This window comes from Pteronotus mesoamericanus, unplaced genomic scaffold, assembly GCF_021234165.1.
Source record: "Pteronotus mesoamericanus isolate MK-2021 breed Mesoamerican mustached bat unplaced genomic scaffold, CSHL_Meso_final scaffold_636, whole genome shotgun sequence".
NCBI lineage: Eukaryota > Metazoa > Chordata > Mammalia > Chiroptera > Mormoopidae > Pteronotus > Pteronotus mesoamericanus.
Window position 1 is genome coordinate 2,061,897 of NW_026555324.1, and position 14,149 is coordinate 2,076,045.

Consider the following 14,149-nt stretch of genomic DNA (forward strand, 5'->3'; position numbering starts at 1 on the left):
GAAATAACTTCCCTTAAGGACATACTGCTAGTAAATTTCAGGGCCAGAATTCAAGCCCAGATGTTTGGACTCACGAGTCCCAGTACTGACTAAGAATCTTCTATGGCAGGCACTGAGCTGGGGCTTTCAAGCATACACATGCTTGACATAAAGGAGGCACTCAATAAGCCTGTTGACTAAACAAGATGGATGGGAGGATGGATAGAGAGATGGGCGGATGGAAGGGTGAATAAATAGAGGATAGATGAAGAAATGGCCATATGATGGATAACGATTGAATGGAGGGATAGGTGGATGCACGGATAGAGATAGATGGATGGAAGGATGGATGCACAGAAGGATAGATGGAGAGACAAATGATGGATAATCAATGGAAAGATGGATGGAGGTAGATGGAGAGATGAATGGAAGGATAAAAGAGATAAATGAATGGGTGGGTGGGTGGATGGATGGAGAGATGGATAGATAGAGAGATGGATGCAAAGATAAAGAGATGGATGAATGGGTGGAAGGAAGGATGGATGGATGAGGAGCTGGGCAGTAGATCTGTTACCCACGACAGTTCTACGAGATAGGAATCATCATAGCCATTTTATACATGAAGAAACTGCAGCTCAAAGTGGTGACATCAGTGGCCCAGAGTCAAGAGCAAATCACAGAGCAAGTTGGGGGCATGTCTGGATTCCACCGAGGTCTACCAGACATTCCCAAGACTCTTCTCGAGCACCCTCGTGTCACATCCCACCCCCCCATCCCAAACTGAGTCCCTCACGCCAAGGGCCCTCTGGCAAGGCTTAGTGAGACTCGGGGATGGGGCGGGGACTACTAGAGATCTGAGAACTACTAGCTGGCAGCAGGCAATTTCTTGGAAGCATTCATCAAGGCACTATTAAATATGGGTGGCCTGAGTGGAGAGCAGGTCTGTTTGGGTCCACACTCATACTTACAGAAAATACATGGTACAACCAGGAACCCACCACATGCATATAAGGTAGACATACATTATTAATAGATACACACTCGCGCGTGTATGCATTCTTCTAAAGATGTACAACTCCACACTTATAGGCACACACAACACACATGCATTTGTACATATTTGCAGACACATATGTACACACAAAATCATAACTCAGAGACACACTGTCACACACTTACGTACACATTCTCCTGACAGAGCATATGTTCTCATTTACACACCATATGCTGCACATAACACATGCACACATTTACACAAAATCGCATTCCTTACATGGTAGGGGAGGGGAATATGGCTTCTAATTTCATGAAACATCTTTCTTGCCCCTCCAAAGGTAACAGCAAGAAGGCCATCTCAGACTCATGTATACAAACTCATATGTGCACATGCAATCATGTTAACACGTACAAATCCATCCACCCTCAGGGGCATACGGCTGCAGATACACATTTAGATGCATTTTCATCCAGACACGCTCACTCTGGGACACAGTCACACTCATCCTGGGATTCACCCTACACACACGAAGATACACTTAGGCCTCTGTGCTGGAAAGAACATAAACTTTCTCACACGCCCCATTCACACACACCCCCACAGACACACCAAAACTCACGCATAGACAGACACATCAGGACAGACTCTGAGGCACACAGAAAAGCACTGATTCACTCGTTGGCTTCAAGTCTTGAGAGTTTGGACTGAAATCCCTCACTTGTGCCAAACCCCGTGCAACTTCCCCCCAGGGGCTGGGCAAAGCCTGGGCACAGTGCACGGCACCCCCCTCTCCACTTGCCTGACACTCTCGGGAGCAAAGACCCCTTTCCTCTCATGGCAGGAGAGAAAGAAGCAGCGTGGTAGCCTTTGAGGCTAAACAGGGTTGCTGGCGAAGTTGGGGGAAATCAAGCAGGAGAGGGAGCCCACGCATCCCAGCTCCACCTATGGGGAGGACTGGCGCAAACAGATTGAAGAGGGGAAGGGGTGGGAGGGGCATATCTGGCGGAGACTGAGGGAAGTTTGCAGTGGAGGACGCCTCCGCCCCTCTCCCCAGGACACCGGGACCACCATTAGTTACCCCGATTGGGTTCCCTTCCCTCCCCTCAAGCTCCGTGGCAGGAAAGCCTGAGGATGAAGGTGATAGAGGATAGGACAGCATGGGGGAGGGGGCAATACTGGAGCTTCTGGGGGCAGCGCAGGCCCCTGCCCCACACTGGAACCCTTCCGCATCCTACGGGGGGCAAGTTAAGGGAATCAATATTCAGATTCAGCACGTTGTGAGGCCGGTGATGAAGAGAGAGATTCCGGGGGTGGGGGGATAGGAGAGAGAAAAAGAGAGGCAGGCAAAGAAGAGATACAAAGTCAGAGACAGCGCAACAGAGAGAGACGGAGACGGGGAGACAGAAATAGAGCAGCGCACCAGAGGGAAAACAGGCCGAGAGACAGACAGACACAGGACTCCTCAGCGACACCGACACTAACAGGAAGAGCTCCTGAAGGTGGAGGCACTCGGAGATCCCGAGGCTGCCCCATTCAGAGGCAGGGTCCCTCACACAGGGGCGGGATCTCACCTCCGGCTCTGCCCCGCTCACCCGGCCCCGCGCCCCTCCACCCCCGGCCGGAGCGAGCCTGGTGCACTACTGCCACTCGGACACTGTTCACTAATAAGAAGAAATAATAATAACAATAACAATAATGAACGGCGCGGAGGTAGCTGAGGGTCCCGAGGCCCCTCCGCTAGTGCGCTTAGCCCCCAGCCCCGGAAGAGCGTTCCCGGGCAGGGAAACTGGGGGACGGGGGTCCCCGGGGGCTGCGGCGGCGACGGCTGCACGGGCACCACGCCCCCCGGGAGCGCCCCCCGCGCGGCGGCCACTCACGATTTTCTCGGAGGCGCCGGCACGGGACACTGTGCCGTTGAGCCCCACGAGCGAGGGCAGCGTCTGCGACATCCAGTTGGTGACCATGGCCATGGTGCTCAGCACGGCCCCGATCTTGAGCAGCGGCACCGACATCGCGCCCCCGCCTCATGCCCCGCGGCCGCCTGCCGCGCGTCCCTTCTCCCGCCCGCCGCCTGCCGCTCCGTCCCTGGCCGCCCAGCCGCCCCGGGGGCGCGAGCGCGAGCTGGGGTCCAGGGCCGGCCGGCCGGGGGGCTCGGGGACGCGGGCTGCGGCTCCGCGCGCCGGGCGGGCTCCGCTTATAAAGCGCCGGCTCGACTCCCGCCCCCTCCCGCGCCTCCGCGCCGGGCACTTCCAGCCGCTGTGACGTCACGACTCAGGCCCCGAGCCCGAAAGGGGGGGCCGAGGGGGCGCCCAGACTGCCCCACCCCCCTCCCCAGGCCAAGCTGCCCCCCTGCCCCAGACCGACCCATTCCGAGAGGTATCACTCCACCATCCCCACGGGCCCCAGCCCCACCGACGCTATATCCCCAGCCCCGCCCCCAGCGGTGTTCCCGCCCCTCTCCCAGAGGGGTCTCCCCCCACCCCGGCCAGCAGTGCTCCCAGGCTACCTTCAGCGGCAGAACCCTAGGCGCTCGGCCCACCTCCACCACCCAAAGCTCGCAGAGGAACAGAGTCACAAATCCCCACCCATCTCCTGTTGGGACACTGACCCCGGCTCTCTAACACCCGGAGGACAGGTATGGGGGTCTATGGGGGGCGACACTCTGGGGCGCTCCTGTGAATCCAGCAGCCGAGTCTCCTTTTCCTTGGGGAAGGGGCTTTCCTGGGACCAGAACCACTTTGGGGACCGCTGGGTCGTTTCGGAACGAGGGAAGCCCAGAGTGGCGGGTCCGAAGCCAGTAGACGCGGCGATTTGGGTAAAGACGCGGTAATGGGGGTCACTAGGTCAGCAGGAGGATTCCCCAGTGCACCCAGGGGCGACATGATGACCCAGTGCGGCGGAGACAGGAGCTAGCCTTTTGCAGACAAGTCCCAGGCGGCTCTCCACTCACAACTTGAACTTGGGGTGGGGGCGGGTAACTGACACTTGCGACCTTCCTCTATGCCCCAGAGCTCCAGGTCCCACCCCCTCGGGGAGCAGAGGGCGCAGAGCCCCTGCACCTCCCACCCACGCACCAGCCGGGGCCGAGGTGGCGGGGATGGCGGGGGCGGCGAGGGCGGCGAGGCTGCCGGGAGGAGCGCCCGGCGGGTTTAATTTCCTCTGTTTTCCCTGCACTCACGCCCCCTCCTGGCGTTCCCGCATCGCCTTGCGCCGCCGCCGCCGCCGCCGCCGCCGTCTGGAGGCGGCGATGACTCAGGCTTTTGCAGGGCTCGCCTGAGGAGCAGCCCTTAACATGGGGGTGTGGGGTCTTGAACTGTCCTTTTTTCTGAGCTTAGCAACACCGAGAGGTGGGTTCTGCCCCTGTGTGACCTCCCGCAATGACTTCTCTCTGCCTCAGTTTCCTCATCTGCCAAGTGGATTGTTGTGAGAACCATGCACCTAATAATATGTGTAAAGTACTCCAGTGTCCTGAGAATCAAGTGAAAGGAATATTGAGCATCTATGTCCCAGGCACGGTGAACAACAAACAAAATGCCTGCCTTTGTGGGGCTGAGCATTCTGTGGGGTGAATCAGACAAGAAATAGGAAAATAAACGTAAAATAAAATACAGCGATTCCAGCAGGGCAGAGGAATAAACAAGGGAGTAAACTTTAAAAAAGGTGGCTGGGGAGAGTGGTATCTGAGCAGAGACCTGCAGAAGGTGAGGGAGGGAGCCAGGTGGATATGTGAGGGAAGAGCTCCAGGCAATGGGAACAGCAAGTGCAAAGACCCCTGTCAGGAGCGCTAAGTGTTCAAGGAACAGGGAGGAGGCCACAATGGCTGGAGCAGAGTGAGCTGGGGAGAGTGGGGGGAGACAGTGCTTGTAAAGCATTTTGCAGGGTGTGTGGGAGATGGGGAGTGTCTTATAAATAGTAGCTGCATCCTTATTATTATTTGCAACTGATAGTGAGCTTTAAAAAAATGAGACGGGTCCCTTCCTATTTGTACTACAGCTTGCATTTATGAGTCCTGAACACTATGCAGATGTGCTTGCTGAGCAGTTACTGCAACCTCCCAGGAAAAGTACAGCGACTTCTCCATGTACAGGGCAGGAAACTGAGCTCAGAGAGGAGAGGGGACCAGCTCAAAGTGACCCAGCAGATAAGTGTGGACCCAGGATTTGAAGCCAGATGTGCCTGATTTTAGACACCAAAACCACTGAGTTCCAGGTCTCCTGGCTTAGAGAGCTTGAACTCAGCGATACTCTCACTGGTTCACCATTGGTGCTTAGGAAACTGCCCCAGCTCCTTGCAGCCAAGCTTCTCCAAGGAGGTTTATACTCACATCTGCCCTTGCTGCCTCTACTGCTTCACCTCCCACCTCCTCCATCTTCCCAAAACTCCTCTCACCATAGGGGCCAATGACCTTCCAATTTGCTAGTCCACAGCCTCACACTAGCCTTCATTTAGTCACTCCCACAGGTTAGACTTCATGGATCATTCCCTCCTTCTTGAAAGTCATTTGTCCCTTGATTTCAAACGCCTTAATATTTTCTAATTCTGCCCCTACTTCTCTAGCGGCACCGTCATGGTCTCCTGCCTTCTCCCTAAACAGTTGTATCGCCCAGGCTTTTGCTGTAGATCCCCAGCCCCTCTCTCTCTGTACTCTTAGCCTAGACCATCACACCCACCTCAGGGTTTGGGTTCCATCTGGCCTCAGGACCTTTGAACTTGCTGTCCTTTACCCAGAACATTATTACCACAGATACACATATGGTTTGTTCAATTTACTTCATTAGTATCTCTTTTCTCATGTATGGGTAAGAGACATGCTCTGCCATTCTCCAGAAAACTACACTTCCCAGGTTCCCTTGCACATTGGCTTCCTGTTAGACTCATCCAACGGGAGGCACTGGAGGGAGATTGGAGAGTGGGAAGGAAGAAGCTGGGGTATTTCTCTCCTGTCTTTCTGCTTGGGGTGGGGGTGTGTTCTGGCATCATGGTTATACCCCTTCCATGGTGCCAGCGTCCACGCAAAAGCCCCTTTCTCCCTACACCACGCTTTTTCATGTCCCTCTAACAGCTTTGTACTATGGCTTATTGCTGGATTCCCTGATCATTCCATCAGTTTGGCTTCTTACCTCTTCCATCTCACGCTCAACCAGTTTTCTGTGTTAAATTCTCTCTCTTTGAAACCCTGGGATAGTTTGTTTCCCTGACTGGACTCTGAGTAATATGGTCATTACAGACTTTCCCTGGCCATCGCATCTGTAAACAGCAGCCCCACCACTCTCTGTCTCTCTCACTGCTCTATTTTTTTTAAACAGCATGTGACATAATTTTACTTGCTTATGGTCTGTCTTCTCCACTAGACTTGCAGCTTCACAAGGGCACCTACATGTCTGTATTCTTCACAGCTGCAACCCCAACACTTAGGACAGTGTTTGGCACATAGTAGGTGCCCAAGAAAGTATTGATTGACTGACTAAATGAACCTACAGCTGAGGGCTCCCAAAAGTGTATCTGCAGCCCGGATCTCCCCCTGGAACTCAGATCCCTACGCCCATCTGCTTCTTGGTCATCTCCACTTATGTATTTCACAGAACTAATAGCATGTGGCATCCGCCAGAACAACCTCAGTCAAAAAGGCAGTATCACCCTGGCTGGTGTGGCTCAGCTGGTTGGAGCATTGTTCCTCAGAGCTCTGGCTGGTGTGACTCAGTGGATTGAGTGCCAGCTTGTGAACCAAAGGATTGCAGGTTTGATTCCCAGTCAGGACACATGCCTGGGTTGCGGGCCGGGTCCCCATGTAAGAGGCAACGAAACATTGATGTTTCTCTCCCTCTCCTTTTCCACCCTTTCCCTCTCTCTAAAAATAAATGAGTAAAATCTTTTTTTAAAAAAAAAGTTAAACAGAAACTTACCATAAGACCCAACAACTCCACCAATTTCATCTACCCAAAGGAAATAAAAACATGTCCATGGAAATTTTTGAACATTCATAGCAGCATTTTTCATAATGAAGGAAATGATCCAAATGCCCATCAACTGGGTGAATGGATAAACTCTGGTCCATCCACATAATGGAACGCCATTCAGCAATACAAAGAAACGAACTACTGACACATGCTACCACATGGAGAAGCCTCAAAAATATTTGACCAGCCCTGGATGAGTGGCTCAGTTGGTTGGAGTGTTGTCCCATGCATCAAAAGGTTGTGGGTTTGATCCCTGGTCAGGGCACATGCTTAACTCATGGGTTCAATCACAGGTTGGGATGCGTAGAGGAGGCAAAGTTTCGATGTCTCTCTCTCTCTTTCTCCTCCCTTCCTACCTCTCTCTCTCAAATCAATAAAATATATCCTAAAATGAGGACTTTTTTTAAAAAGTGGCGAAGTGAAAGAATCAAGACCATCACTAATGTTAGGCAATTTCATCATTTCAGGTTGGAGTAAGGATGGACTGCAAATGGGCGAGAGGGGCCCTATAGTGTGGGCTGATAGAAATGCCCTAAAACTAGAGTGGGCTGATGTTTGCACAACCCTGTAAACTTACTAAAAGCCCTTGAACTTCACACTTACGCAAGTGGATTTTATGGTATGTAAATTACACTTAAATAAAACCGTTAAACGAGGGGAACATTCTTAAACTTTCCCTGCAAGCCCTTTTCCCTGAGGCGCCCTGGTTTGCACTGACAGGAGAATCAGTTCTTCCTTAAATTTTGCACCCTACATGCCTTGCTTCCCAGGGAACATGGCCCAGGTGCGCCCACAGTTCTTGCTACAGATCTTGCTCCCATTAACCCCCTGTTCTCTCTTCCCACTCCTCCATCCAAGCCAGTACTGATGCCGGCTGATCTTGATGCAGAAATATTTCCAGAGAGGGTCTCCCCTTCATCACCGTCATCACTCTGAGCATGGTGCTCGGGAGCGCTAGAAATCGAATGTCTGTGCTCTCTCAAATCTGTATATTGAAGCCCTAACCACCAAGGTGATGGTATTGTATCAGGAGACGGGGTGTTTGAGAGATGATTAGATCATGAAGGTGGAGCCCTCATGAATGGGATTACTGCCCTTATAAAACAGACCCCCCCCCCCCCCCCGAGAGCTCTCTCACCCCTCCCACCATGTGAGGACACAGCAAGCAGACACTATCTATTTATGAACACTGTCAAGCAGGCACTCACCAGGCACCATGTCTGCGAGCACCTTCATCCTGGACTTCCGAGCCTCCAGAACTGTGAGGTATAAATCTGTGTTGTTTAGAAACCACCCAGTGTGTGGTATTCTGTTATAGCAGCCTGAATGCACTAAGGCTGGGAGCCATGGAAAGTAATGTGTTTTTTTTTCCCAAAAAAATTCCCAGGAGGAAAAAGTTCATAACTGTCAGAAACAATAACAAAAATTGCTAAGGTTTATTAAATACTTATCACATACTAGGCATCGCTTGCGGTGATGTAATAACTCAACCCTCAGCATACCACTATGAAGTACATAGGATTAAAATTCCTATAATCCTCATTTTTAAAATGAGGAAATAGAGGCACAGAGATGCTACCAAACTTTCTCATGGGCCCCCAGGATTCTCTCCTAGACAGACAGGCCACATGGTGCTGGGCCAATCAGACCCATTCAGAAATCGTACATTCTAAAGGTGAACGGCAAACAATAAAGCTTTTAGAAGAAAATATAGAAGGATATCTTCATTACTCAGGGGTTAGCAAAGATCACTAAAACTGGACAGTGACAAGTACTAACCCTGAAGGGAAAAATTTATTCAAACTACATTAAAAATTTCATTGGTCAAAGATGCCATGACAAGAATGAAAAGACAAGCCACAGAGTAAGAGGACTGGACATGCAATCATGTCCAATAAAGAACTCATATCCTGATTTTATATTTATATAAAATATACATAGACAGATAGATGAGATATTCCTGCAAACCAATAAGAACAAGGCGGACAGCCTAACTGAGAAATGTGCAAAAGACTTGAACAGACATTTCACAAATGGAAATAACTGATTGGTCAATAAACACATGAAGCTCTACCCTGGCTGGTGTGGCTCAGTGGATTGAGCACCCGCCTGCGAACCAAAGGGTTGCAGGTTCAATTCCCAGTGTAGGGCACATGCCTGGGTTGCAGGTCAGGTCCCCAGCAGGGGGCGTGCGAAATACAACCACACATTGATGTTTCTTTCCCTCTCCCTTCTTTCCCCTCTCTAAAAATAAATACATAAAATCTTTAAAAAAAGAAAAGAAAAGAAAAAAACACACGAAGCCCTGGCTGGTGTGGTTCAGTAGATTGCACACTGGCTTGTGAACCAAAAGGTCATTGGTACCATTCCCAAGTCAGGGCAAAACAGGGCACATGCCTGTGGACCTGCGTGTGGGCTGGGTCCCCACTTAGGGGCATGCAAGGGACAACCAACTGATTTTCTTTCGCACACATCAATGATTTCCTCTCTTTCTCCTTCCCTTCCCCCCTCTCTGAAAATAAATAAAATCTTTTTAATAAGTAAACATGTAAAAAGGTAGCTAGCACTATTAGTCATCAGGAAATGTACATTAAGCCCATGCCCTGGCCAGGTAGCTCAGTTGGTTGGAGCATCGTCCCGTGCACCAAAAGTTTGCAGGTTTGACTCCTGGTCAGTACACACACCTAGGTTTAAGGTTTGATACCTGGTCCAGGCACATGCAAGAGGCAAACGATCAATGTTTCTCTTTCACATCTATATTTTTCTCTTTCTCTTTCTCTTCCCCTTCCCCTTTCTCTAAAAGCAATAAATACATCTTCAAGTGAGGATTAAAAAAAAAATTAAACCTGTAATGTGATATCACTACACACCCACCGGAATGTCTTAAATGAAAAAGCCAACACCACATACTTCCGTTTCCGACCTAGCCAATAGCTCTCTCACGAACATGGTGAACGTTCCTAAAACTTCCTGGACTTTCTGTAAGAGGTGGAGCAAGCGTCAGTCCCACGAAGTAGCGCAGTACAAGAAGGGCAAGGATGCTGTGTGTGTGCAGGGAAGAGCTGTTAGGACAGGAAGCAGAGTGTGGTGGGCAGACATGCTAAGCCCGGCTGCAGATCTAAGAGGATGTTGGTTATTAAGAAACATAAGCACTTTGAACTGGCAGGAGAAAAGAAGAGAAAGGGCCAAGTGATCCAATTCTAAGCTACATATTTTGTTTTATTATGTAACAATAAAATCCTGAGGATATGGTCAAAGAAAAGAAAAAGACAACAGGTGTTGGGGACGCTGTGGAACAACTGGAACTCAGACAGTCCTGGTGAAAGAGTGAAGTGGTGAACTCTCTGAAGAGCCGTCAGAATTTTGGAAGACCGTTCGGCAGGATCGCCTGAAGCTCAGAACATCCACGCCCTCCATGAGCCGGCAGTTCTACTCTTAGGTATAAACAGTTGAGCCTCGTTATTTGCAGATCCCATGTTGGCAAGCTCACCTGCTCACTACCGTTTATTTTTAACCCCCAAATCAACAGTCACAGGGCTTTTGTGGTCATTCGTGGACATGCACAGAGTGGCAAAAATGTTGGTCCCCCACACCCAGGTTCCCAGCACAGGTCCAACACAGCCACACTCTGCCTTCTGGTTTCAGTTCTCTGAACTGTAAACGTGTCCTTTTCAGTCTATTTAGTGCCAAATTGTTCACATTTTCATGTTTTTTATTGGCGATTTCTCTATTTTAAGTGGCTCCCACACATAATGCTGAAGTGCTGTCTAGTGTCTTCAGGAGGAAATACGTCTGATCAATAAATTTCATCCAGGTACAAGTTATACTGCCTTGGCTCTGAGTTCGATGCTAAAGGACCAATAATATATATTAAATAAGGTGTTTTTAAATGGAAACACATAAAACAAGGCTGCTATGGTTTGGGCCACAAATATGCTATGACCAGAGGCTTGCAGGAATTTAGCCTGCAATGATTCAGCATTTGCTAGCTCATTCAGTGTCTGCAGGGTCTTTATAGAACATAACTCCCGTGAATAGAGAGAATCCACTCAATGTATATACCCAGACACTCACTACAGATGCATCAGAGTGTCTAGAGCAGCACTGTTTGTGTCGGCCTAACTTCGCCAATCCAAGTGCACAGAAAGGGTGGACCAGCTACGTCATGGTACAGTCACACCACGGGACACGAGACAGAGATGGAAACATGTAGTCTATCACAAAACAACAACAGGGAGGAATCTTACAAACAGTATGCTGAGCAACAGAAACTGGACACCAAAAGCTGCATACTTAATGACTTCATTAAGTTAAAACGCGGGTCAAACCAGTATGTGGTGAGACGTGTCAGGTCAGCGGTTACTCCTGGGGTGGGAGGGCGGCCCTGGAAGGAGCCTGAGGGGGCCTCTGGATTTTTGCACAGTTCTGCTTCTTAACCTGGTGCTGGTAACACTATGTCACTTCAAGACCATACACGAAGCTGCACCTTTCCGATCTGTGCATGTCTCTGAGCTAGGTTTTATGTCAAGAAGAAAATTTACTCAAAAATATGAATTAAGGTATCAAGCATAAAACATGGGTTTGGTCTCTGTTTGATGGCAGCAGGTTAAAAATAATAGGGCTTTCCTGTAGAAAAATCTAGAAAACATAAACCAAGCAAAACTAAGTGCCCTTTCCAATAAGCCCAGTGGCCTCTGTCAGCTGGGTCACCTCGGCCCCCGTAGTGTTTCATCCCCACATAAGAAGGGCAGGAATCCATGTCCACACATGCCCAGCTCTGGGTCCCTCAGAATACAAATGCTGTGAGCCTTTCGCCTGTGGCTAGTTTTAGTTTTTTTTCTTGGTTACAGCAATTTTGGAAAATGGTGCTGAAATATATCTCCTTTTTTTCCCCCTTGGAAGGGCTGGTTTTTCTCTCCTCTCAGCGCAGTCTCCTGTCATCTCCACTTTCCCGCCTGGTTCAGAATTCCAGGAGGAGGCGGGAAGGAGACGGGAGGCCTTGTTAAGGACCTCAGACATCAGACGGGGAGAAGTGCCCTCCCTCCGCCCCCCACCCCCAACCATTCGTCTTGCCGTGCCTCTGGCTGCCACCAATCTGCCTCAGGCCCTGTCAGCTCCTGAAATAACTCTGTCTTCACGCCTTTACTCTTCCCACTCCAGTCTGTCTTCCATGTTATAGCCAGAGGATCTGGCTTGCACACAAATCTAACCCTGTCTCATTCCTGGCATTAAAACGTCTTTCAACAACAACAACAACAAAACCCAGTTGAAAAATGGACAGCCCTGGATGGTGTGGCTCAATGCATTGAGCGCCGGCCTGCAAACCAAAGGCTCGCTGGTTCGATACCCAGTCAGAGCACATGCCTGGGTTGCGGGCCAGGTCCCAGTTAGGGGGCCTGTGAGAGGCAACTGTTTCTCTCTCACACAATGATGTTTCTCTCCCTCGTTCTCCCTCCCTTCCCCTCTCTCTAAAAATAAATAAATAATTTTTTTTTTAAAGAAAAGAAAAATGGACAAAGGGCTTAACTAGATATTTCTTTGGAGAAACTAGATATTTCTCCAAAGAAGATGTACAAATGACCAATAAACACATGAAAAGAAGCTCAACAAAACTCGCCCTTAATGAAATGCAAATTAAAGCCACAATGAGAGATCACTTCACATCCATTAGGATGGGCTAGAATCAAGTCAAATAATGACCAGCATTAGTGAGGATGTGGGGAAATTGGGACCCTTGTGCACCGTTGGTAAGAATGGAAAATGGTGCAGCCATTGCGGAAAAGAGTATGGAAGTTCCTCAAAAAATTAAATACATCACTGGCTCCCAGGACTGTATGTGTGCTCATTTGGTGTGAACCTGGTACATCTTTCGGGAAGCAGCAGCTGAACTCCCCGCCCAAGGAGGGAGTGAAGACCGAGAACAACGATCCTATTAATTCGAAGGTGGCAGGTCAGAATGGTTCTGCGGTGCAGTTTATGATTAAGAGGCACATACCCCTTAGTAAATTAATGAGTTTACTTAGTAAATTAAGATATTGTGAAGGACAGGGTTTGTCAATGAGGCAGATCAGATTCCAGTTTGAAGGGCAGCCCATTGATGAAACAGACACACTTGCAGTTGGAAAGGGAGGATGAAAATACAGTTGATGTGGTGGAGCGGGAGGCAGGAGGTGTCTACAGAAGGAAAAGGGAACCTGCCACTTCACTCCAGAAGCTGTTCCTCCAGACCAAGGAGACGTTCTCAGTTAGAAAACCGCCATTGGGGCCCACCTCACCCTGGCTGCAGCAGTGCAGTTTTCTCTATTCTTTCATTTTCCCCTTCCCCACCCATTAGTCTGCATAAAGCAATGGATGTATGTGCACAGCATTTGCATTTTAAACCAAGTGGTTAATGGTACATTTTGATCACCATCAAATGGAGATGGGATGGAGAAAATTCTGGTTCTGTGAAAATATCCTCTTTCTTCATTAGTGGAAACTTCTTTAGCTCTTATCCTTACATTCCAGTAAGTTATTTTGCTCTCAGTGTTTAACAACAACAAAAAAGAGCATAAAAACCCTTGCATACCTTGTTTGATTGCAGAATTTTAATGTTTTTCATTTATCATCGTAAAACCAAGGACAATTTTGTAATTTTTTTGTGTGTGGCTGTTACATGTAGGGCAGTCTGTCTTTAAGTGGGCATAAATGAAAAGAAATGAGTCCTAGATAGCTGTCCCGTTAAGTCAGGTATCTTGTTGTTTAAACCTTTTGTTTAAAATGAAAAATAATTAAATACATTATTATTATAGAACCCAGCAGTCCCACTTCTGATTATATTCAAAAGAGCTGGAAGAAGGTGTCAAAAGATATTTGTCCACCATGTTTAACAGAATTGTTCACAATAACCAAAAGGTGGAAGCAACCCAAGTGTCTACCAAAGGATGGATAAACAAAATGTGGTACATACTTACAATGGAATATTACTCAGCCCGAAAAAGGAACAGAATTCCTTTTTACAACATGGATGAATCTGGAGAACATCATGGTAAGTGAAGTAAGGCAGTTACAAAGAGAAAAACACTGTGTGGTTCACTTGTGTGAGTTCCCTAGAGGAAACAGATTCATAGAGACAGAAAGCAAAATGTTTGCCAGGGGCCGGGGGAGGGAGGATGGGGAATCATTGTTTAGTGGGGACAAAGTTTCAGTTTGGGAAAGTGAAAAGAATTCTGGACAC

General features: G+C 48.9%; 1 protein-coding gene across 1 annotated transcript in view; it reads right to left on the reverse strand.

Annotated features, from left to right (window-relative positions):
• OLFM2 (olfactomedin 2) overlaps positions 1-2,988 on the reverse strand; it is a 46,023-nt gene extending 43,035 nt beyond the window's left edge. The window contains exon 1 of the mRNA XM_054562246.1: positions 2,854-2,988. Coding sequence (XP_054418221.1) covers positions 2,854-2,988 — 135 coding nt within the window. The remainder of the gene's footprint in view (positions 1-2,853) is intronic.
• Between the last annotated feature and the right edge of the window lie 11,161 nt (positions 2,989-14,149).